This window comes from Drosophila kikkawai, chromosome 2R, assembly GCF_030179895.1.
Source record: "Drosophila kikkawai strain 14028-0561.14 chromosome 2R, DkikHiC1v2, whole genome shotgun sequence".
NCBI lineage: Eukaryota > Metazoa > Arthropoda > Insecta > Diptera > Drosophilidae > Drosophila > Drosophila kikkawai.
The window spans coordinates 19724328-19749153 of NC_091729.1; the positions used below are offsets into that span (position 1 = coordinate 19724328).

At 40.0% G+C, this 24826-nt stretch overlaps 1 protein-coding gene across 5 annotated transcripts in view; it reads left to right on the top strand.

The window, feature by feature from the left end:
* Window positions 1–24826, top strand: part of Dgk (diacyl glycerol kinase 1) — a 44233-nt gene continuing 19407 nt past the window's right edge. For 3 of the 5 annotated variants that reach the window (XR_011444451.1, XR_001770786.3, XM_017169698.3), the window contains exons 1-6: window positions 1–507; window positions 4659–4791; window positions 17172–17255; window positions 19370–19452; window positions 24079–24277; window positions 24431–24625. Coding sequence is in view for 3 of the 5 variants with exons in the window: in XM_017169698.3 (XP_017025187.1) it covers window positions 17177–17255; window positions 19370–19452; window positions 24079–24277; window positions 24431–24625 (556 nt within the window). In the remaining 2 variants the exon portion in view is untranslated. The remainder of the gene's footprint in view (window positions 508–4658; window positions 4792–17171; window positions 17256–19369; window positions 19453–24078; window positions 24278–24430; window positions 24626–24826) is intronic. The other 2 variants (XM_017169699.3, XM_017169700.2) reach the window with 2 other exon arrangements.

Sequence of the window (24826 nt, forward strand, 5' to 3'; positions counted from 1 at the left end):
CGTTTCAGTGGACGGTGCCGGCAACTTCAAAGAGAAACTAACTAAAGAGAACCAGACGCACCTGAGTTCTTCTTCATCGAAAGGAAACAGTCTATATTTTTGTAGTAAACATTAAAATAATAAAAAAAAAATATATATAAATCACCCAAAAAAAAAAAAAGAGATAAAACCACAGAAAGTAAACAAAAGTTTAAGTGCTTCGCACGGCTTTAAAAATTTCCCAAAAACAAAAAATAAGAATAAATAATTACCGAAAACGAAAAGAAAACGTAGTAAATTACTGAAAAAGTGTGTGTAAACAGCAACTGTTAAGCACTTGCCATGTGCCGTAAATAAGCGTGAATAAATTACAATTACACGCGTCCAACTGCGCAGCGAAAAATATGCTACTAGTGAAAAGTGCCACAGCGGCAAAAGGAACAGCGTTTCCCAGGACCTTCGCCATGCTGCAGCATTAACTGGCAGCCAGAAGCCACCAGTAAAAACCAGCCACGGCAGCCGGAAAAGGTGAGTCCCCACGACCTAAGTGTGTGTGTGTGTGTGTGTGTTTCTCAAAGGTGTCTGGCCCCTAAATTAACCAAAGGCACAAGAAGGTGTTGCGAACGGGTTTCCTTTTATGCAAATTCCCTAAGAGACACACACGGCCGGGAAATACATTCCATTTTATTCGCTGAAAAGAGCATTTTCCGCTTGGGGGCCGGGAGGTGGTAAAAGTAAACATCAAGCGAAAACGCCGAATGATGACATAAAGAATCCGCCGGAACGGAGGAAGGGGATATGTAAATAAATAATGGCGGCCCGCGGCACACTTAATATTTCGCGGTGCCATCATCAGTGCATCGTGTTAAGCATCCCGAGGTGCAATTACCATCGAGTGCCGAGTGTATCGCGTACACATTCCATGTTCGATTATGGCCCCGTTGTTGACAAGCGAATGTTTTCCCAAATATATCCGGTAAACTCGAAGATGCACAGCAAGAAACATGACAAATCCAAAAAATGTACAACAAAATATTTTAAAAATTCAGAAAGAGAGTTTTGTTTAAATGAAGACTTAAAAATAGTTTTTCATATAATAATTCTTTCAAATAGTAAGTTTTTATTTGTAATTTTGTTCAAAATAATGAAAAATAATTTTTTTTAATAGAGCATTTTAATAAATAAATAATAAGAACAGTAAAATCACAACCTCTGCAAAATATGCTTACAAATTAAGTGACCCCACTGATGTTCATCAAATAAATCATTAAGAATATCAAAGAATTCCCGGGAAAACCCTGTTTGTGATTCAAAAATTGGCCTGCCTTGGGAAAAACTGAAATGTATACAATATTTATATATGCTAACTAAAAAAAAGTTTAAGGAAACCCCCACCCTCGAACCGATATTCTAAAGAATTTTTCCCGCAATGTGCTCAATCATTGTCGAACAGCGGCCATAATTCGTGTGGCGCTGAATATTCGATTTGATTCCCCTTTTCATTAGCTTCCCTGGGCTAAAGAAAGCAAAATGGCTTTCCAATTAAACGCGTTCATTGGGCGCTTTTCGCATTTCGCGGAAATTTAGATTGCGTCTTTCGGCCATTGTCCGTTCCCGTTCCCCGTCCGTGTAAATTAACGACTGCTGCTCCATACGCATTTTATTCCATTCCAAACAACAAATACGATTTATTCTTGTTTATGGGCCATATTAGCTGTTTTCATTGCCATCAGGCCGCCGACAGATGGGTGTGACTGTGGAAAATTGATGGAAACAGCGCGGCGCTGTCATGGTAACGCCACAGCCACTGGCAGCAGAGTTTCCAGAGAGTTAATTGAAGGCGATTCGCTCTGCTTAACTTGTGTTTTACATTTCCTTCGTGCGCTGCCATATCATGCATTTTCCTGGCAGCCATCGGAGCGTTAGTCAATTTCCATAATTAAAAGTGTCAAGCAATTTGCCGACGCCCGGAAAACAGGGAGCATCGATGGTGGCATCAGGTAGCATCCGTAGCATCTGTAGCATCCGTATCAGGACAGCAGTAGCTGGCAGGATACGGGAGACTAGAGCTGAAACCTGCGACATGTCCTGCAATTTGCCAGTGATTCAATTATTTTATGCCCATTCATTTTTCGTCTCCACCTTGTGCACACACACACACACATGCATAATTCGATTTCCCAGCATAAAGCAAACAAAATTGGGGTGAAAAGTGCATCAGACACCACGGCGTATGCTCGATGCTTTTATTTTTCACTTTTACAAAGTCCAAAACTTTTACGTGTGTATCCTTTGGTCCGCAGACAATTTGTCGCGTTGCGTTGCTGCCCCGCGTTTAGCTGATGTTTTTATCTGGCCTAATTTGCGATAAACTGACACAAGATTGCAGCTACTTTATTCAAATTATGTGATAAGCCGCAGCGTCGCGCAGCCAGCAAAAGGCAAACAAAATGGCAAAAATAGCGAGCGCTCACAGCTCAACAGAAATGTGACACAGGCCCCAAGTATCCCAAATATCCGAATGCCCGACTCACACGCCCAACCTCTGGGGCTTGGTCTGCTTTTTATTTATTTTGTTGTGTCTTCTTCTGTGTGTGTGGTTGTGTGTGCAGCACGCAAATCAGTGAGGCAAGCATTCTGCCCCGGGGCGTGGCCCGCCTGCTTTTTCCTCGAATTTCCACCGGCCCTCGGTGAGATACGCGATACGCAACTGAGATACGCAAGCCAGCAAATAACACTAGACTACAGGGCAAAGCTAACAATTAATAAAGTTAAATTTTGAAATTTGAACTTAATAACTAGCAAACAGATCTCTTTTGAGGAATTCTTAAACTATATATTTATTTTAATAGTTTCTCTTATGAATATAAAACTATTGCTCTTACTTTGTATTTGAATTTACTAAATTTATGATCTGGTTTAATTATTGTAAAAGCTAAGAAATACTTATTACTTAGCGGAGTTCTCTTTCTCTGAATTGATAAATTTATATATTTATTTAACAATAAAAGTTTCAAATCAAAAGAAATAGTTTTCCTATTCCGCTAAAAATAATCTGCTAACCAGTGTAATGGCAACCACAAAATAAACCAAAGAACGTCAAAAAAAAGGAAAGAAAAAAAGCATTAGGTACTGTTATCCCTCACTCTCTCTCTCTTTCTCTCCCGCTGGCACTCTGTAAATTTCATTCATGTCAGTTTTTTGTTTGCCGAACGCTGATTAGAGCAGCGATGCCAGCGAGCAGCTCGCTGGGCTGATAATTTGCAAAATACTACAGATATGGCAATGACTACTAACGAGCATTTAATGGCAGCGACTTATCGCGGCGCAAAGTGCGGCTAATCGAAGTTTGGCATCCCCGTGGGCCAAGCCATTCCCGCATCTAACACTATTGGTTCCAAGCCAGCAGCACACATTGCTCATACGCTCCTATGGCAAACATTGCGCATACGCCCTGTGCGCCGGCAAAGCTGCTAATGAACTTCCGTCAAACTTGATTAAAACGCCATTCTCAATTTGTCCAAGCTCTCCGGGGGGGTCGGAGACTCTCGAGCCGGAATAATTTCAATTTCACACATTGAACAACATGGCAAATTATTTCAACAACAAAAACTTTGATGTCAAAGTTTTGCACTATTCACTCTGTTTAACATGTGTTTTGCCAGGGGACAGGGAGGCTGAAGAAGGCTGTACAGTTGTGGCTAAAAAGAAAGGCTACTTTATTATTTATTATGTTTTTCAATTTTTAAAAATTTTACATATTTTTTTATATTTACATTTAAGGAAAACCATCGCAATAAATGCAATCTCTCGGTTTGCTTAATTGTAATTTTACTCAAAGATTAAGATTTGTATTTAAAAACCTTATTAGTATTTTAATAAATTTATTATAAAAACATATTATATGGGGGGGGAAATCGCTGCTTTACTATTATAAATTTGAGAATTATCTTGATTTGTAATCTCTTTGTTTTTCTCAGTGCTATTTGTATGCCCTTTGCTGTACCTGCCACCTATGCACATACATAATTTGGCTTTTTGTTTGCGGTGGCTGTAAGCGAAGATGGAAGAAAAGTTGTCCCTGCTCAGATTCTGACTCCATTAGAGTGAAAAATGCGCTCTGACGACCGAAACTTCCGCATCGCTTGGATATTAAGATAAATTTATTGCAGAAACTCGGGTCCAACTTCAAGGCACACTGGCACAAGTTAGGGACTCTGTCAGGAGAAAGCACTGAGCTAACAAAACACGACGTCAGTCAGCACGGTGTTATTTGTGTTATTTCTATTATTTGTGCACCGAGTTGGTTGCCGTGATTAAAGGCAAACGTCGGGAATTAATTATTTAATTCGTTTGGCCAGCTCAATTAACACACCCAGCATAGTCTGTGCCTGTCTTTAAGCCCCTAGACTTAGCCTTAGCCTCGGTCTTAGTTTAATTTTGAGACTCTAGGGCAATTGAGTACGAGAACAACAATATTTACGAGCGGGGAATGCTTTGTTTGCCCGGCAAACATGGAATGTTTAGACTGTGCTATCAGTGCTTTGTGTTTGCCCAGCAGATTTCCTCCGAACTTCCGCTGGTCTTTCTGTGTTCATTCTGTGTTAATTTGCCTGCTAATTCTTCTCCTAATTTCCCTGCTAATTTCTGTGATAATTTCTCTGATAATTCTTTTTCAGCATGCACTAAACTTAGACCGCAATCGGCATTCGCAGGAGCAGGAGCCTCATTGTCCCGTCTCTTTCCGGCTCGCTGCCCCGACTCGTCGTCCCTCTCTATTGAAGATCCGCGCGGAAGAAGCATCAGCAGCAGGTATGTAAACACGTATAAATAGTCAAATAATACGCCATGGCTTCTTACGGGCGAAGGCTGGCTGATGCTCATCAAAATGTAAACAGTCCCCAGTCCCGAATAACATTATTTCCCTATCTAAATCGGCCACACAGAGAGGAAATTGTTTTGGCGAGAGTTTAAATGGGAAAATAATATATAAAAAAATAATACTTATATCTATCCAGACAATTTCAATATTTATTCATTTTTCAAGTAAAAAAACCTAATTAGATCCCAACTCTATCTCTGTTACCTCTTCTCTCAGTGTATCTGATTCTTTGTGAAATTTGTATCTGTATCTGTCTGGGACATGGCTTTTAACCCTTGTGTGTGCCTGTTTGCCGGCGGCCCAAAAGGTTACGCTAAACATAAATTATTTTGGGCGCGTGTTCAACAGAATATTGAATAAATAAGAGTGTGGCATGTTTGCGCTGTCATAAAATGCAAAAGGCGCCCGCCAAGAGCCGTGTAAATAATTTAATTTCATTTTGTTGCCACTTCTATCAACTATCAGCATAATGATGACTGTCTGTGCGTAGTGTTGTGCGTGGCGGGGCTACTTTTACGGCACATAAAACACTAATAGGAAAGCCATTACAAAAAAGGCGATAAAAGTTGCACAAATTATGGTCGTAAAACAATTTATCAAAATATGTGACATTAACTACCTCCCACACACACACACACACACACACGCGCACACCCGCAGCCATCACATGTCAATCATTGTATCGAGGCAGAAGGACATGCTCATTAGGCGTGGCCCACTCGCACACAAAAACACACACCATTCTTAGTGCAATAATTATCCTGGGACATTGGAAAACGGAAATAGAAATGGCAATATAAATAGGAGTATATATGTGGGAATATATATATGGGAATAGGAATAGTAATAGGGATGGAAAAGGGACTGCAAATGGCAGCGGAAATGACACCGATGACGCCACGGCGGCCATTGTTCGGAGCCCCAAAGGCCCCGGATGTTAATGAGATGCAAATAAGGCTCATGTGCGAAAACGATTTGACCGACTTGGCATTTGCCATTCGCCATTTGCCATTTGCCACTCGGTGCTGCCAGGAACCTATGTCAAAAGGAGGATATAAATGCCACAAAATAAATAGGGATAAAAAGGACTATATATTATTTTAAGGTGTGGCTGTCATGCAACATTTTCAATTTTATATTCTTATAAAGATAATTCTTTGAAATATCATTAAGGAATTGAAGAAATTAAAGTGTGCTTCTTGAATATATAAACGATCAATAAAATATTTATGCTTAAGAAAGTCTAAAAATAAACTCCTGCTAAGAAGGGTATATGATATTCCTAAAAAGGATCTGTCGGGATGAAGGCAGAATAAGCCGCAATGCCGGCATTTGCCATTTACCATTTACCATTTGCATATGTCCCAGATGCGGATATGTGCGACTATGGACTGGTTCTCGGACCAGGACCAGGACCAGGACCTTTGGCATGCCAGTATTTGCGCATTACGGTCACAAATACAGCGGCGCGCACAAAGTGACGGCAATATGTGATAATGGCGTCTGACAGCCCCCGACAAATGTGAGTGAGTGAGTGCGTGAATAAATGTGTGTGTGTGTGCGACGTTCTTGGTCCTTTGTGAGTCGCTGCTGCTGCTGAATGGGAGTCCTGCGAGGACGCTGCTAATCCAAAGTCCATTTTGGCAGCAACCATTCAGGGTTAACGTGCTGAAAAGAATATCGTCCTGCCATCGGAAATGTGTTTACCAAATTGGGGACAAAACGCTTCTCGCTGAAAGCGGTAGAAAAATTTCAATACAAAAAGGATAGCTTCATTTCATTTAGGGTTTGCTGATTCTTATTGATTTTTAAAAATATTTACATCAGTTAGTTAACGTTTATAAGCCTAGTTCAAAGCGAATTCTAAATCTTAGTAAGTTTGAATCAACTTAAAGAGTTAAGCAAATGCTTAAAGAACTTGTTACTATTAATAAAGTAAATTTAACAGATTTTTTAAACTTTTTAAGGCACAAATCCAGAAAGCTTTTATTTATATTCCGAACAGTATATAAACATACTTCTTTCAACTTGAAACAATTCGAAAATTAAACTTATTTTTGGTTCTGGATGTGGCTTTTATTTTCCCCGAGGATAACCCCTGACAGGATGGCAGTTCGACGACTGTGGTTCTTCCAACTGAATCGTCCATATACATATATACACGTCGTGGTATTCACATTCGTCCTGTCAAATGTGCCAGTCAAAGTTGCCTTTTCTTTTGGCTCTTGTATTTGTGTTTTATTTGTGTTTTTTCTTTTTCTTTGCCTTTGTCTATGCCAACGCGTGGCACTCCAATTAAGCGACAAAATGCCTTCAATATTTTGTCATGTCTTTGATTTATTCGAGTCTCGAGTGCTGCAAATTTGTTACATGTGTCAGGCATTCCATCTCCATATTGGCCAACTGTCACCCGGGGCAACGCATTTCCAGTTGAGTTGAATTGAGTTGAGTTGCGTGGCTTAGCCAGCTTACTTTCAGGCGTCGCGAAGGATAACGATGATGAAGGAATCACCATCATCTTCAGATCAGATAAAGTGCATTGCATTGTGCACTCACCAAGAGACTAAAGCCACATCCTTAATTGACACACACATGAAGTGAGCTATGGTTGGGACGTATTTTTTCAGCTTGCCAAAATGTTGAGGTGAAGCACAATCAATTTTTCATCTATCTTTGGTTTTGGCCAAAAGCAAATACACACTCGAACACACACACATACAGTCAATAAACCGCATAAGCACTTACACTCTCGCAGCTGTGAGTATCTGTGTGTGTTAAACAATAACAAGGCAAGGCAATCGCAGAGACAAATCCGTTACTCGCAACGCCATCGACGTCAACATTTCAATGGCCATTTTCGCTGCGGTCGAAAGGGGCTCTGACGTCAGAGGCCGAACGGGTGCTGGGTGCTGAGTGCTATATGCTGTATGGTACACTGAAAAAAAAACATCTACGATAGGGCTGAGATAAAGGGGATTTGTGGATGGGGCAAGGGTTGACTTCCTATAACTAACATTTTGTTTTATGAAATCCATTTTAATACTTTCATACTAAAAACAAAAGATAAATATTGAATAAAACAAAATAATTTTTTGTTTCTCTTGGATTTTTAAAACATTTTTAAAGGCTTAGCTACATACAATATACATTTCTTTAAAGTCTGTCTTATGCCATGTTAGGGCTTAAGACTGATTTCTAAATGCTTTCCGGAATCATAAAAGGAAACTCGTGCTAAAATTTGACATCTTTACCTTTTCTACCATAGAAAATGTCCTTTAAAAATGTCACATCAATCATTCTTTATAGAAAAATACCAAGAATATAAAAAAAAAACCTTTAACCTTTGTCTAAAATGAAAGCTCTTGAAGAATTTAAAGTCAAACCTTAAATTTTTTTCTCCTAAATACAAACATTCTCAGTTCAAGCATTCTTTTACCCTTATTTCTCTCAGTGCATCCCCTCCGTTACGAGATACCGCACAGATTTATACTCCCTGTGTGTGTGTGCGTGTGTAATTTGGGGCAGCCAAAAAGCGTTTGCTATTTTAGTTTGTGTGTTGTAAGTGCGGGTATTGCTGCAGGCCAAAAACGAATCCAAATCCGAATCGATTTGGCCTAGGAAGTGCTGCTATTTCTCATCCGTCACCGACACTGGCCAGAGGGGCGTGGTCCGGCTTAAATATCTCCAGGAAGCACACACAGTTAAAAAAGAAAAACATGGCAAACTTCCGCTTGAAGGACCCGAACCCGACCCTCGACCTGCTCCCTCCTCCACTTGATCTCCTTCCTGCACTTTCCGTTCCTAGGCTAGTGCAAAATTTCCACTTCAGTTCATCAAACATTTAACCACTGAGGCTGGTCAGCGGAGGAGCTGTGGAGAGGAGAGCAGCATCCGTGTAAACATCCACGAGTTCGGGAAGCGGCTAAAACCGCATCCAAAACAAACTCAAGCAAGGCGAGCGCAAATCTGGAAATCTTTCTAATTGTGGCAATTCAATCAAATCGCTTTTCCTCCTGTCCCCGCCGAGAGGGGTTTTCCTTTGTCACGTGAGGGATGCTTCAAGAAATCTAATTTTTACCTGAAAAATGAATGAGGAAATCTTTAGTTTTGGGTTTTGTTAGAATTAGTCTTAGCATCTGAAGATATTAAGATGTTAAATTATAAATAAAATATGTATTTGTTGTGGTATTATAATTATTATTTGAAGCCTTAAGTCATGTTAAGTATACTAAAAGATAAAATATTTCCCAAAACCTATTCATAAATCTCAGGAATCTCTCCAAACTGGCATCTCTGGTGGCCAAGCTGCCGCCGGATTGCACAGGTTGCTCGGACAGGTGCTCTGCAAATGTATAAGGTCAGCCATAAGATCATTTCGTATTTTTATATGTGCCGAAAGAAGCGACTGTCCGTCTGTCCGTCTGTCTGGCTGTCTGTCTATCCGCCTGTCTGTCCCTCCGTCCATCCATCGATTTGTTTGTTTGCCTGTCTATTTTTATAGATCGCCGGCATGCACGGCCATTCTCCAGCACGCTTCTGTTTATCGAAGACAAAACAGTTTTTATTGTTCAAGAAATTATTTTCAGCACCACATGAACATGAACACACCTCCCTTGCTTACATTGCTTCGTGCGGCGGAGTAAGTGAGTGGGGTGGCGGGAAAATGGGAATGAAAATGGATGGATGAATGGTGGGAAACGTAGAGGAGGACAGAGGTGTGCGGGATGTGGCGTCATCAATTTTCCTCGAAGGCTGTCCGGTCCGTCGATCAAAGTGAAAAGTCAGAAGACGCGTACGCAAAATGGAAATCTCTCCAGAAAAAAGCAAGCGGAAATGTATTTTAGCACATCAAGGCACTGGGAGAAAAACTGGTTTCTAAAAGGAAAAAAGATTTTATACAAGAAAATTAAGAAAACGGGGTATGGAAAACTATTTATTTACAGCTTTATAAAATAATTTATTGAACTAAAAAATTGCTTGATATAGAAATGTATTTATAAAATGTATTTATAAAACCCAACTTGTTGCATACTTTTAGACACACTTTTAATTGATTTTTAATCTGTATATATTCTTTTTTTGTGATTTAAAAATGTGTTAATTTTCATTTAAACCACATTTAACAATATTTTAGTAGCCACAGTTTTCATAAAATTCTCCCTCTGTCGCGAATGACATCAAGAAACCGCGTTGAAAATGGGTTCAAGTGGGGGTCAGGAGTTCGTTCAGTTATGGTGCCTACGTTTATGATTATGGGTCGGCATCCTGGCGAATTTTCGCAGGCTTCCCTCTCGGTCCTGCCTCCCTGCCTGCCTGCCTGCTCTTTATGGGAGACTTTGTAGCCGGAGTTATTTTTGGCATAAAACATTTTCGAGCATTAATTACGCATTCACGGCACGTACTTGCCGGTCTTTTGGCGTAAATAAAATTAAAAGTTTGCCCCTTGCCCGTTCATTTTGCAGGAAAAGCCCTCAGTTCCACCCCCTTTTTGCCACCATCGCAATAAAACAAAGTAACATCAACTGTTTAGCTGCCCAATTAACAGCAATTAAATCGCGCAGAAATACAAAGAGCGGAATGTCTGTATCAGTAGAAGTGTTTTCTGGCAGCGGAAAAGCTGGTCAGGAAAAACGAAAAAACATTTTTCATGACCAGCGCCATGAAAACTGAAGGCAAACAAAGGCAAATTGAGGGGAGCCAGGCTTTAAAATCGCATTGAATGGGAGGTTATATCAGGTATAGATTAATGTTTGATGGTTTGAGAATTAAATCATTAAAGATGTTACGTAAATAAATAAACAATTTAAATGGTAGGAGGAGTAACGTAAAAAATAATATTAAACAAGAAAGAAAGCTAACTTTGGCCAGCCAAATATATATATATATATATATATTTATATATATATATTTATTTTTTAGAAACCTCAAATTCTAAAAAACCCATTTTGTCACAGGGTATATATTGAAACGACAAATTTATAAACTTCTTTTACCAATTCTTGCATCCATTATGAATTGATGGGCCACGCCTTTTGATTATTTTTCTTTTCAACAATATTTCTATTGCCACTTGCCGGGGGCTATTGACATTTTTTTTTATCGTTCAAGTGTTGGCTGAAAGCTTAGAGCCAAATCCACGCTCAAATCTCATTTATATTTAATTTTTTCATTTCCAACCGCTCAGGCGTCATACTTTGTGCACTTGATCCTCGTAAAAACAGGACGTGACATTACATGCCAAGCTGACAATGGGGCTGCGACGTTGAGTGGAAACTGCATGGCATCGGATGCAGACAATAAATTTGATTCAATTGCTGTCACAAAGGCGTACCACCGTCTGCCTCCTCCTCCTCTACCACGTCTGCCTCAGACTCATTCTCCTCTCTAGAAACAGTTGTCATCCTCCTTTGTTGTTAGCGGCGTCTCCAGTCGCGCAGCTGATTGTGCATGACCAGCATTTGATAAAGGAGCTACAGCCATGGGAACTATGGAACTATAGAGCTGCCGAGCAAATACAGTCGTCCTTAGCCTGGCGAAATAACAATGACAGCGAGCTTTTCGCCATTCGCCGTTCGCCCTTCTGTGGCCATCCTTTCCCATCAGTTCCCAGCCCAGCTGACAAGCGGAAGTGTGCCGCACAAAGCCACAAAAAGGGAAAAGCGACGCGACTTAAAACGCGCTTCCGGTGGTCCGTCCAGGACTGCTTCCTAGGATACGAAAAATAAGAGTCTTCAAGAGTAACCTAACATCAAAATAAACTTGGAAAACAAGTGAAGAATATACAGGGTTTATTCTTTACTAACTTGTGAAAAAAAAGTATAAATTCTCTTATGAAGACCTCTAAAGCTATAGCACTTTGTCATGGCCCGGAGTCCCTGTATATCTGCAACAGACATTCGTGGCCAGCACCGCGTCAAAGTCAGCGGAAACACAATTGCATTTTGTGTTCCACAGCCGCGCCCTCCCCATATATCCATACTTTTAATTGCTCTAGGGCTTCCCTATGGCCTCCATGCCTGGTCTGCACCCGGACCCGACTCCTCACTCCGCGCTGCGGTATTTCTGCGTGTTTTTTCTGTTCCGTATTTTATTTAGTGCAGCACATGTCCGGTCCCACCTACCGAGTGCAGTTCGATTCCGCGGGGCCTGTCCTCCGTGACATTTGCCGCTAGGACTCGGTCGAGGCACTGAGAAAAAAGATGGAGCTATAGGGAAACTTTTTTTTAAATAAAATTAAGAAACATTTTAATCATATTTTTGTTGTTTGGAAACTTTATAAATGTTAATTTATGTATTTTCATAATCATTTCCTTTGAAACCAAACCAAAAACTCAGCTTTCTAAAGAAACTAGACACTAAAGTTGGTCTTGAACTATACTAAACTCTTTTAAATTATGAACCTAATGAGACATTCTTTCAAAATGCAGTCCTTTTTATTTTTCCAAGTGTTAAAACTTGTATCGACCATCGACATCGGCGTGCTAAACTGACAGTTTATGGCGGAGTTTAAGCCGTTTAGCGAGCGGAGGCATGCTCCGCACACCCAAGTCCATGTGGAATGGTGTGCGTGTGTGCCACATGCCGCATGCAACATGGCCCTAAGCCCTGCAGGTCCGTTCACCCATGCCCCCCAAAAAGTATGCTAGCAACTTTGTTTAAAGCGGTCAGAAAACAAAGGGATTAAACTCGGAATTATCGTATCTTTTACGCCTGCTCATATATAATCTTCTTTTTAAAGCTAACTTGGTTTTATTTTTAATAATTCAGACTTTAATAGGGGTGAATAATTAATTATTTTATATATTTTACAAGTATTAAAGCTAATATCAGTTTTATTTTAAACTGATATAAATAATTAAAATTGTCTTTTCAAATTAAACTTTCTTTGGAAAAATGTATTTCTTTGTTAATTAAAGCTTCAAGGATTGTACTTGTTTAATTACAAAAGGACTAAGCGCGTTTTGACAACTAAAACTCAGTAAAGTTATCAAGAATTCAACCGCTTAACCTTTGTTCTGAGGGGTAAACGCAATGAATATTCCAGCATGTAAATATGTACCCATAAAAACGGGTGATAACCCCCGATATGAAAGGCAAATTAGTTTTCTTTGCATGGCTGGCGACCTTTTTGGCCCCAAAATGTGCGGGATAACTCCGTGATATATGAGTATTGTCGCTGACAGGATCCAGATAGCCTCCGGCTGGCTGACTGGCTGCTGTGCATTGGGGTAAAAAATGAAATAAAATAAAACAGGAGCAAGTGAATGAATGAATTGTGTGCAATGCTTATTGACAATCTTGCAGTTTGCTTTTTTACTTTTGTTTTTTTTTTTTTTGTATTATTCGGTGTTTGTTAAGCGAAAACAATGCGACGCTTTTACCGTTGCCGGAGCCCACAGCCCACGCATCAGATAAACAATAATGTCAATTTCATAAAAGCAAACACTCGTTGCGGATTCACGCTTTCGTTTTGGTGGCATTCATAGTCAGTAAGGACACACATGTTCGCAGGGAGACGGAGGCGGTTCAATCGATTGAAAATATATACGAATTTATGCATGGCTTGTGCTCGATGGATTTCTTTTTGCTGATCAAATCAGGAACGTTAATTAAAGCGCTATGCGATTTTTACTTTGTTTGCACTGGGACATTATCCGCTTGCATATGCATTTAAAAGTTAAATTAAGCCGGTGCCTGGCGATGAGTTTGGTCCTGGCGGCGTTTGCAGCTAAATGAATTATTTATGTCCTGACATCAATTGATTTACAATCATTTATTTAGTGCCCACTTGTGTGCCGCACGGGCCCCTTTAATCATTCACGACTGAAAAGCCTCTCAATCATCAAAGGAATGGAATTTAATTGTTAAGTACCCCAGGCAATTTGTTGAGTGCTAATAATGGTGGGAATTTCTGTTAAATCTAGGTGTTATTTTTTTTAATAATTTCAAGGTAATTACTTTATATATATTCATAGTTTTTACTACATTTGCTTAATAGGTTTCCGGGCTAAGAAGAAAAAATTGTGAAAATGAGTAGCCAGTGTCCCCCATCAATAAATATGTTTAATTTAATTAAAAAAACTCGTTATTAAATAGAAAAAATAAACTGGTTTAATGGATTATTATTATAATGGATTTAATGCATTTTATTGGCATTAATGCATGTTCTTGTAAATTATTAATGCAATCTGTATTTGCTTGCACGATTATACCCATAAATCCATAGTTTATTTTCCATTTTGTCAATAAACATGCCACAATATTTCCCCCCAACATTTATAAAAAGCTTCTCTCTCTGATTGGGTAATTCAAAAAAGCATAAATCTTGTTTAACTAATTACAATTCAAAGGAAACCATGAAGTGGGCTAATTTAAAAAAAATATATGAAATGGTTATTGATGTGCTGGGAAAATAATAATCTTTTTTTTCAGGCCCGCGATCAGAGTGCGGCGACCATTAAACAGGGCCACAAAGCTAAAGGCCATAAAAAATCGCAATATGCTGCCGCTGTTTTATTTGATTTACTTTTATTATTGCCGGACCCAAAGACACCAAGAGATAGAGGTCTGGGCCTGTTGAAGTATAATCATTTTGGCGAGCCAATTTTAAGCATAAAAAGAAGGGAAAATTGTTCTGTGTCGGACATTTATGTTCTAGATTTTATGGCAATTTTGTTTGGGCTAAAACAATAAGAGGGCCAATATACAGGCATATATTCGTGTGTTTCTTGTCTCGTAAAAGGACAGCTGAATTGGAATTGCTCGAATTAGGGATGGACTGAAAATAACGATTTATCGAATACTTATCGATAGAATGCTCGATGTACTTAAAATATTCATTTTAAATTAAAGAAATCATAAAAATAAAGATATCCTTTTGTGAAAATAAAGTATATTAAAAGAATTTTAACTTAAAAGTTTTCAATCAATTTATCGAAATATAAAATGTACGAAATCATCGATTTTTTCGATATATTCCTTAATAATATCGAATCCTTATTCCCTAAATCACACCCCTAGTTTATATATCTTTGGTCTTGACAAAGGAACATGCTGAATCTGATGCTCATTGTATGCGAATGAACGGTCGCATAATCTAATAATATTTTATGTGGCCAGCATAAAAAGCACAGCACACAGTTCGGCACTTGAGAGTCCGTTGAACTCTCCCATCTGGCGCTCCACCTCCTTGCCCTTCCTTACTTTTCTTGTTTTTTTTTTGTTTTTACTCCGATGTCAAAGGACGAAGGAAGGGACGGGCAACGAGCGTATATCCATTGACCAACAAAGACAGAGAAATCCAAGCCAATTTATTGAAGTTTTTGCCGTTGGCCAAGGCCCATTACGAGCAGAAAGCAAGCGGATATCCAGCTTCCCTGAATGCGAATTTTATGATGATGCCTTAAAAACACTCGCACAAACACACACACACACTCAGAGACTCATATATATCCCTACATTAACGACGCAATCAACATTCAGATTGCGCATACGCCCTGTATGCTGCACTATTTATCTGTACTTTTTTTATACACGCCTGTATTCATTTGCATTTTCATTAGTTTATTATCCCGATTATTCAATGGAAGCTACCAAATGAGCTGATCATAATGACTTGAAGTACCGGGAGCTGTATTAATAATGCTTTACGATTTAAAGAGCCACGGATATCGAAATTTCCCACTTTACATGTCAAGTGCCGCCGTGGGGAGTGGATAAAATGATAAGTTAGTCAATCAGTTGATTATAGCAATCTAAATATAACAACAGCAAGACAAAAGCTTTAGAGAAAGATTTGTGAAATGAATAAATAAAACGCTAAATGGCCGGAGAGTAAAAATAAACGCCATGCGAATTGAGAACACAGAAAAGCCAAGCCAACAAATGTCTATATATACATACATATATATTAAATACGATTTTCCCTTCTCTATCCATCACACATGTGTGCATATATATACATATATGTTTGTCTGTCTGTCGCTGACACATACCTCTAAGTGAGTGTGCGTGGGCGTTTGATTGTGTGTGTGCTTTGAAAATGCCATCAAGTCGTGTGACGTCACAACTGTGACAGAGAATCCGCGGGGAAATTATGCCATTGATTAGCCATATAATGATGATGATGATGTCGCTGGTGATGCCACTAATGACGTGTCAAACGGCAGACGACACACCCCACACACACACACACTCGACTAAATGTATACTTGTTGTGTGTGTTTTAGGCTAACAGATGGAGCAAACTAAAATTGGCCAAGAGGCACTGCGCCCATTCCATTTAGTAATTCTCACTGTGGCATACTCATATTTTTCTAGACTCTTTGAATTGCACATTATAAAAATATTCAAGTGGGTTTATATTTATGGGAAATTCTTGATTTTATTATCCATAAATACTAATTAATATTTATTATAAAAATAGTAATTTTGATAAAAGAATTTATATTCTAGGATGCTTCGAAAATAGCTGGGTCTTTTTTTAAACCCTTAAAAATATGTCTAAAAATGTGGAATATAGATTTTAAAGTATCAAATTTAGTCCTAATTTAATTCAAAATTACTATGTTATTAGAATCCCTTTAAGAAATGTGTCTAAGACCATGGGATAAATTATTTAAAATTCCAAATGTAGTCTTTATCTTTTTAATTTTGTGCGTTTTGACATTTTAAGCATTTTAAATACTTTAAAGGGCTTCTTATATCCCTATAAATTCAATATTTCTTCCCCAATTACATTCCATTAAGTAGAATAGCCTCAAATAGATTCCCTGTAATTGGCCAAGTTTAATTCTTGGAAATTTAAAATTAATGTTAGTACCGGAAGGAAACTGCTCCAATCCATGTTATCTTGTGCTCTTCTGTTTTGGACAGACACCGCAGGACAACACATACACACACACCCACTCTGACCGATGGCTACTTGACGATGGCCAAAAATATCAGCCAGAATTTTGGGTTGCCAGGCGAGAATGTGTGAAGGGCTGCGGGCTGAGAGATTAAATGCGGGGGATAAATGGGAGATAACATTTTTAAGCAATTTCGGTTTCAACGCACACTCCAAATATATTGATTCCCGATTCCAAAGGCACGTCCGCAGGACCCACGTAGTTCTGGGGGGATGCCTTGTTTGGGCTTGTGGGCGCTGAAACGATGGCCTGCACTTGCATGGCGATGCAAATGTAATGCAAATTCAAGGGATGGGAAATGTGAAATGCAAATGCAAATGCAAAATACAGAAAGCAATAAATTATGCGTTATGATGGAAATTACAATTTGTCACCATTTGTTATGTATTGCATACTTTCAGGCAAAATGAATATTGGCATCGCAGCACCGAAATGGGATAAATTGTCGCCGCGCGAGTTTTTGCAGCTGCAGGAGTTGGCCTCATGTAAGTGAAAAGCAGTAAATCAAATTGCACTAATCAAACCCACGAGAGAGAGACAGACAGAGAATGGGAAATGCGAATGCAAATCATGGCCAATCAGCCGGGCGCCCTTAATTTGGCCTTTTACACATTTTTATGGCCCTGACGGAAAGCCAATTAAAATGCTTTCTCGTCGTATTCGACCAACATTTTTAATTGCATGCTGTTGTTAAAGCAATCATGTTACGCAATCAATCATTTTGCATTGTTTTAAATTGAGGTTTTGTGTACACTACCTTTGCAGAGTTAAAGAAATTAACTTCCTGGATGTAGATTTTTAAATAAAGTTAAATAATTACAGATAAATGTTGCAAACAAATATTGGTATTATATTTCATTTCAGTTCAAAGCTCACACTTTATAGTACCCATCCAGAATACATATTTAACCTAGGCAGGATTCTTCTAAATATATATATCCCGTTTTTATTTCATCCATATAAAACCTTATGACGTTTCACTTCACTGCCATCTCGGCTTCATTTACATTTTTGCTTAGCTGGCACATCATTTGCTGCATTTGAGGTATATTCCTCATGGCAGCTGCAGCTTACTGTAAGCAGCGCATCTTAAAGAGCTATTCCTCAGGCACCTACCTATCCACACGCACACATCTCATCCACAGAGCCGAGATACGAGCTACGAGCTACGAGTATGTCTGACACTGTTTGCAGTCTTCGCTGCAGCAAAGCTGTTTGACATGGCAAAGTAGTTTACCTTTGGGTGAGCACTTCACCCACCTTATCCCGGCTAGCTGCCTGTGGAGGGAATTACTCGTACACGAACGGAAAATGCGAATGTTGAGCTTATAGATTATGGGATATTTCAAAGAACACACACACACTCAGTGAGTCATGGAAACGAGCTTGGACCATTTCAAAGGTGTGCTGCCAGCAGCTTTAAATTCGTTGTGAATTCAAAAAGAAACTCCGTTTGAGAGCCTTAAAACTTAAAACGTCACAAAGAACAAAGTATATCCTCAAGAACGACAGAAGTAACGTTTACAAATTAGGTTTTAGTTCTTTTTTTTTTTTTTAATTTTTAATATTTTATTCCCGATCTTTATGTTCTTAAAACTATTATATAATGAAAATATTTTATATATAACATTTTTAAATATCGTGAAATATAAAATTTAAGGTTATTAATGGTTTTATCATATCCAAAAATATCAATTCATTTAGATGTTTCTCTTTTTCTATTATTGGTCCGATTATATATAAATTATAGGACATATAATAATTGTATCATCGATTTATAATCGATATAGAAACGATATATTAATATTTTCATCAAATTAGACCATTTAAAACCAGTCTGGGTTACCCATAAACTATAACTTTTCCGATGAAGGATTTTAATTATATATAAATAGCTCTCCTGTAACTTCAAGAGGTCCTGCATCACGCTGAGTCCTGGCTCCTGGCGTGGCTCCGGATATATGGGTGCGGCGACTACAGGTGCTTATTAGAGTGCGGTTAAACTGTTTTTAGTCTGCGGTGCCGCTCCAAGCGAGAGCCATCAAAAGTGTCAGCAGCAGATGCCGCCGCTGCCATTGCCAGGGAACGGGGCTGCAACTGCAACAGGACCCAGAAGCCTTTCAGGTGCAGACACTCTGCACAATTGCGGTGGCACCGACACGAACCCGGACACACAAGCTCTCATTAGGTTAATAAAACTCTGCCGGGCTGAAAACATTTCAGGCTGAGCTCCCCGTGGAGTTTATTTCAAGCATTTGTTGCGGCATGTCGGCCAACTCATCCCGGCCAGTCATTCACCGACACTTACCACTTACAGTTACACAACCCGCTTGTTTTCCATTAGTTAATTATCCCCACTGCGCTGCACCACCCACGCGCGGCACCTGGGCCAAGCACCTGTCCACTTAAGACGTCGATTCAGGTGGCGCCAGTCGAGCAATTGACGTGTGTCCTCAGCCAAATGGAACTTTGCATAATCCCCCAACTTACACAGCTCACCTGGAGTGGATACATATGGATTAGGGCTCCATTTCACCTCTCTCAGATCTCAGTTTTAGCTCCTAGTCTTACCTGTCTAAGCTGTCTCCTCTCCTTGCAGATTCCACGCGCAAGCTGCAGGATGTGCTGCGGGAGTTCTGTTCGCCGAGTGCCTCAGCCACGCCCAAGTGCATTCCGGATGGGGTAAGTGTTGCCGAAATGTCCAGTCCCTGCTCCTGTCCCGGCTCCTGTCCCGGCTCCTGTCCCGGCTCCTGTCCCGGCTCCTGTCCTTGCTCCTGATTCTGCTCCTGTTCCTGCAATTAATTGAATGCGGATAAGACCAAGAGCCAGACCCTTCTCAAAGCACAAGTCAAGGATTCGCCTCGCCTTGGTACGGTTCGGTTCGGGTTACACCTTACACTTTAATCCCCAGTCCAACGACTGAAAGACCGATGAAAGGCGATTCTCAGGCACGCTTAAAAACACACATATGTACACTGAAGAAAAATATACTAGTTGCAGGAAGGAACTCCAAGGTTTCTAAAATATTTTCTTACATAAAAGAGACAAACATAAAGGACTTTTGTAAAATATTTTTAAAACACCTAATTACTCCCTCAAGAATTCTAAACTAATAATAATTGATTAATAATAAAATTCTAAGATTTAAATTCAGTTTTCTTCCAGTACAATCACCTTGACAGGGACAAGTAGCATATAGAATAGAGATTATGGTGGAGGCAGGTGGGGTGAAAGATTGAAAGTAAATCTTCTTATACGTACAATAAATCACAGACTTTTCAAGTTTACGCCTGAATGCCAAATTGAAATTGAATCCCGGCACAGAGAGACATGAGCCGGCCAGCAGCCCCTTACGAATGAATATCCTGACAAGTTTATACATACTAAATTAATTTCAAACTGCCTGCAACTCCATCAATCCGGTCAGAGAAGCTGCATAAATTGTTACTCTCCCTCAGACTCCGTCGTCCTGAAACCCGTATCATTCCGGGAGCTTAGTGACAGTCACCAAGGAGACACAGGATATGGGTGTACACTAAGCCAGAACGTTTACAGTTTGCACAGCGTTCAATATTAATTTTTAATGGCAAACTCAAAACATATGCAAGCAGATTCATTTCGTTTTCTGGCTCATCATTTCCCTTGCCAGAGCAACGAATTGGAAAAAGTATAATTAAGTTGCCGCCACACCCTCGAACCTCTTGAGCTCTTTGGATTGATGTTTCTAGTCGAGCGAAGGGGCGTGGAGGCAGGGAGTGAATAATTTCACTCAGGACTCCATGGAATTCACTTTGATATCGAACACGAGGACATTACGAGTACTTGCAGCACTCACTGCTGTTCGCTGTTTGTCTTTACGGGGAATTTGCTGAACGAAAGTAATTCCCGTAAATATTTCAGCGAGCGAAATGAATTGAGATGCCACGGGATGTGCGCTGCCTGGCAACATTTTTCCTATTCCCGGGGAAAGCAGCTTAACATGTCCTGTCCACAAAAAATAAACAAAACCTTCGTCCTGCTGTGACTTTAACTCGCAGGCTTGAAGCGCCTCTCCATCTGCTCCAATTAGGTTAATTAAAAGCCGCCTGTCGCCTGTCGGCTGTCGGCAGGTGGAGCAGCAATTGCCGTCGTTCCGGTGTCGTTGTAAAGCGGAAAATGACATGTGCGTTTTCCTGTTTTTCCAACCCAACAATTGGTCACTCGATGGCTTTAAAGCCTGTCCCAAAAATGTGAACTATACCCCATATGGTCGTTATATATACAGAACTCCGGACTGTGCGATGCATAATGAATGCAAAGCGCAGATTATGTTCGCCGGAGCGGAGTGAAGATGAGTGCCAAATGGCCCGTATGCGTGCGCGGGTGCGTATGTGCGATGTGTGATTAGAGAGTGTAATGAATATCACGCATACGCACCGAGCGCCCGAAATGTGCTCGAATATTTATTCATTAAGCCACGCGCTCACGCAGTGCGTCGCATAACGCGTCCATGGGAATAGCCGCGGAGATTGAAAGCAGAGATAAGTCTACAGCAGCGGTCGAAATAATAGGCATTAATTATGATTTTAAAGCTTTAAGAGAGATTAAAGTTAGTTTCATTAAGAAAATATGTATAAGAAAATCTAAAAATATTAAATATTAAATTAAAATTATTTATTAAAATATTAAATTGACTTGAGGTTCTCCTTTTTTGAATCGAAGAATAATAATATTTAATTGCTAGCGACAATCTTCCTAATTTGATTTTATAAAATATAATACATTCCATTATTTGTAAATTAAGTATCGAATGTTTAATATACATAGTTAACATTTGAAAACATTAATTTAAATAATTTTTAATTGTTTATTGAAATTTCCTAATCAAGATTTACCTCTATTTCCCAATTTATAGCTTTACTTTATTCACTTAACTAATCCCCATCGATATTTCGCTGACATAGGAACCCAATTCAATAATTAATTACCCTAAAAACCCGAAAACCTTAATTACCTGCTAGAACTTTGACCACAATTGTATCTATATTACGAGGAAGGAGATACATTAGAGCATAGGGAGAGCTGTTCGCACGCGTATCTCGTTGCTGCTTGCTGGCTAAATAAATTTTGCTAACGCAATTCGCGCCATTATTATAGTGCCAAAGTGTGTGTGTGTGTGGGAGAGTGTGTAATTTATGTATGTGTGTGTGTGTGTAAGCCCCAGTATCTGTGTGTTGGTGTTTTACAATATGCCGATGTAACGATGTTGCTCCACTTAGGCGTGTCGCCGCCATTTGCGCTCGACTGTTTCAAGCAGTTTGCTCCGCCACTCGTGGCTATAGCCAGATATACGTACATATAGTGCGATATATAGCTATAGCCTCGTTCAGCTATAGATGCTGGGCGTATAAACTTCCTTTTGCCTGTATTCGGTTTCATTATGGCCAAGGATCCAGCAAACAGCCAGCAAGTGGTTGAGAGCACTGCCAGAAATTTGGATACTCTTGCATGAAATCTATAAAATGTCTAAGAACAAACTTGGAATTAAAATTAAACAAAAATCCAATTGCCTGGGAGTTAAATATTTTCCAACTTTTGATCTTAGTAATATCTAGCAACATTGATTCTTATTTCTCCCTGTGCATGCCCAAACCTCGACGCACTGTTAATGTTACCAGCTCTTGCTGTTGATGCTGCTGCTGCTTGTTTTATATTTCGAAATTTAAAACGATGCAAAATAGCGAAGGATGGAAGGAAGACTACCAGCTCTTGATGAACCTGATAATAAAGGCAGATTCATCTAGGAGAATATATATATACATAAAGTACAAGGCGCTGATTATTTCATTACTCACGACGAAGGCAATTAATCGCACCCATCTCCCCCGGTCTTGTTGTACTTGATTAGCTGTTATTCCTGATCCTGAAACCGGAGAAGTAGCTGGGAACTGGAAATGGCAACTGTAAAATCCGTAAAGCTGCCGGCGGCCTAACGTCTATCAATGTCAGTGGGATGTCGGCGTCTATCAATGTCGAATGTCTGAATGTGGGTCCCCTGAATGCCGAATGCCGTCGTCGTCGCATTGTTGATTCAAGCATCGCGCCGCAGCTGTCAATGTATTGACATTACACGTGGTGTTGACATGTAATTTGCCCCGATCCCCATTCAGCCAGGTTCCCAGGTTCCGTTCTGCATCCATAAAAACCTGTCCCATACCCATACTTACACCCTATCCATTTGCCGCACTCTCAGACCTATCTCAGACCCAGGGCAAATAAGGAGCCGCCGGCAGATCCTTGGAGGACATTCCCCGGCACGTACGAATGGAACCTTTTCGGGGCGGAGCTCGCTGTTTGGATTTATGTGAGAATTTTGTGCACTGGACAAATGTAAATAAAATGGCTTACGCCTCGCGCCCACAAGCAGAATTATGTATTCCGAGGACGTAAAATGCGAGATTTTAAAGGCAGGCCAAAATCTCAGCTAAATGGGAAATTTACTGGAGGTGCGGTGCCTGCTGATATCTGACCTTCAATTAGGTGGCAAAATTTACCATTTGATTATATGAAATCACTCTTCAAATACGTCGCAATATGGCGAGCATAATTATTAATCATACGCCACGTTGCCACCCATTTTTTTGGTTGAAAAAGATGTGAGAGATGCGAGGCTTTCGTCTAAGCCCAGTGCAAAATGTTTTTGGCCATAATACCGTCAACATATTATGTTGCATAAGCAGCTTTGGGCGTCTCCACTTCGCTGTCACAACAAACCCGATACTGGTGGTCGTAAAACTTGGCTGAAAGGAGAAGGCTAGAACTATGCATCGCTGAGTGTTTTGCACACATTTTAGCTTGTCACTTGGGTATAAGAGTCGGTAGATTTATTACAAACTCCACATCACCACCATAGGATAAGTAAAGGGAATTCGTAGTATAAACATTTCTTGGAAAACATCAAGTTTTTTTTGCTGGGAAACCATGCAAATATGAATATATTCTGAAAGTAGCAAAATCGAAAACATAGAAAGTTTCATTTCATTTATTTCTGAGAATTCCCTTTCCCTTTCGAGCTATGAAGCATTCAAAGGTTTCCTCTTAAAGAGCTATATTTTAGAAATGGAGATTTTCATGAAAGACTTTATATATTTTCAAGAATTTCCTTGATTTCCGCGCACCTTCTTAACCCACTCCTGCCCTTAGTAAACCTCATGTGTGGTTGCTGATGGCTTATTAAAAAACCGAACAACAAAACAAAGACCCACATTTATCATTGTTTTCTCTTCATTTTTTTTTTTTTCTCTAAACTTTGCAACTCTTTTTTCGCAGGACATTGATTTCGATGGCTTCCGTCGTTTTTTGGATGCCTTTCTCGACTGCGAGGCGCCGCTGGATCTGGCCAAGCACTTGTTCGTGTCCTTCCTCAAGCCGAATGTCACCCAAGCCCAGCTGCATGGCCGGGCACTTAATCAAATGGCCGCCATCAGCAGCACGGCCGCCTGTGCGCCAGTCACGTCGCACACCAAGGGTAAGAGATCGTACCACATCCTACATTCTGACCACTTCCTCCCGCACTTATTCCCACTCCTTCCGCTTCTTGTGTGTTTGTGAATAATTGCTGAACATTTCTTTTGGGCCGGCTGCTCTTGCTCCTGCTCCTGCACCTCCTGCTCGTAATTAGGCTCCATACCGAACATCAATAGCATCGCCGAGCTGATGCCACAGTGCAGCGGAGGCGGCGGTGCCGGAGGAGGCGTGGCCGGGGGCGAGGGCCACGCACAGGCCCGCAGCAGCTTTGTGGACAAAATCCATGGCATCACGGATAAATTACAGCACTCACTGGGCGGACATCTTTCCCACGATCCCAGCAAGACGGGTAAGGTTTTACAGAGAAAAAACAGGGTTAAAAATTCATGAACTTTAACAAATAAACTACAAACTCTTGAAAGTCTGGAAACATTGAGTAATAATTTGAAAGCTAATTATAAATCCCAAAGTAAAATAATAAGCTCTTAATTATATTTTTATAAAAAAGTACCCCCTTTTTTTGGACACCCTAGCAACTCTTCTAATCCTC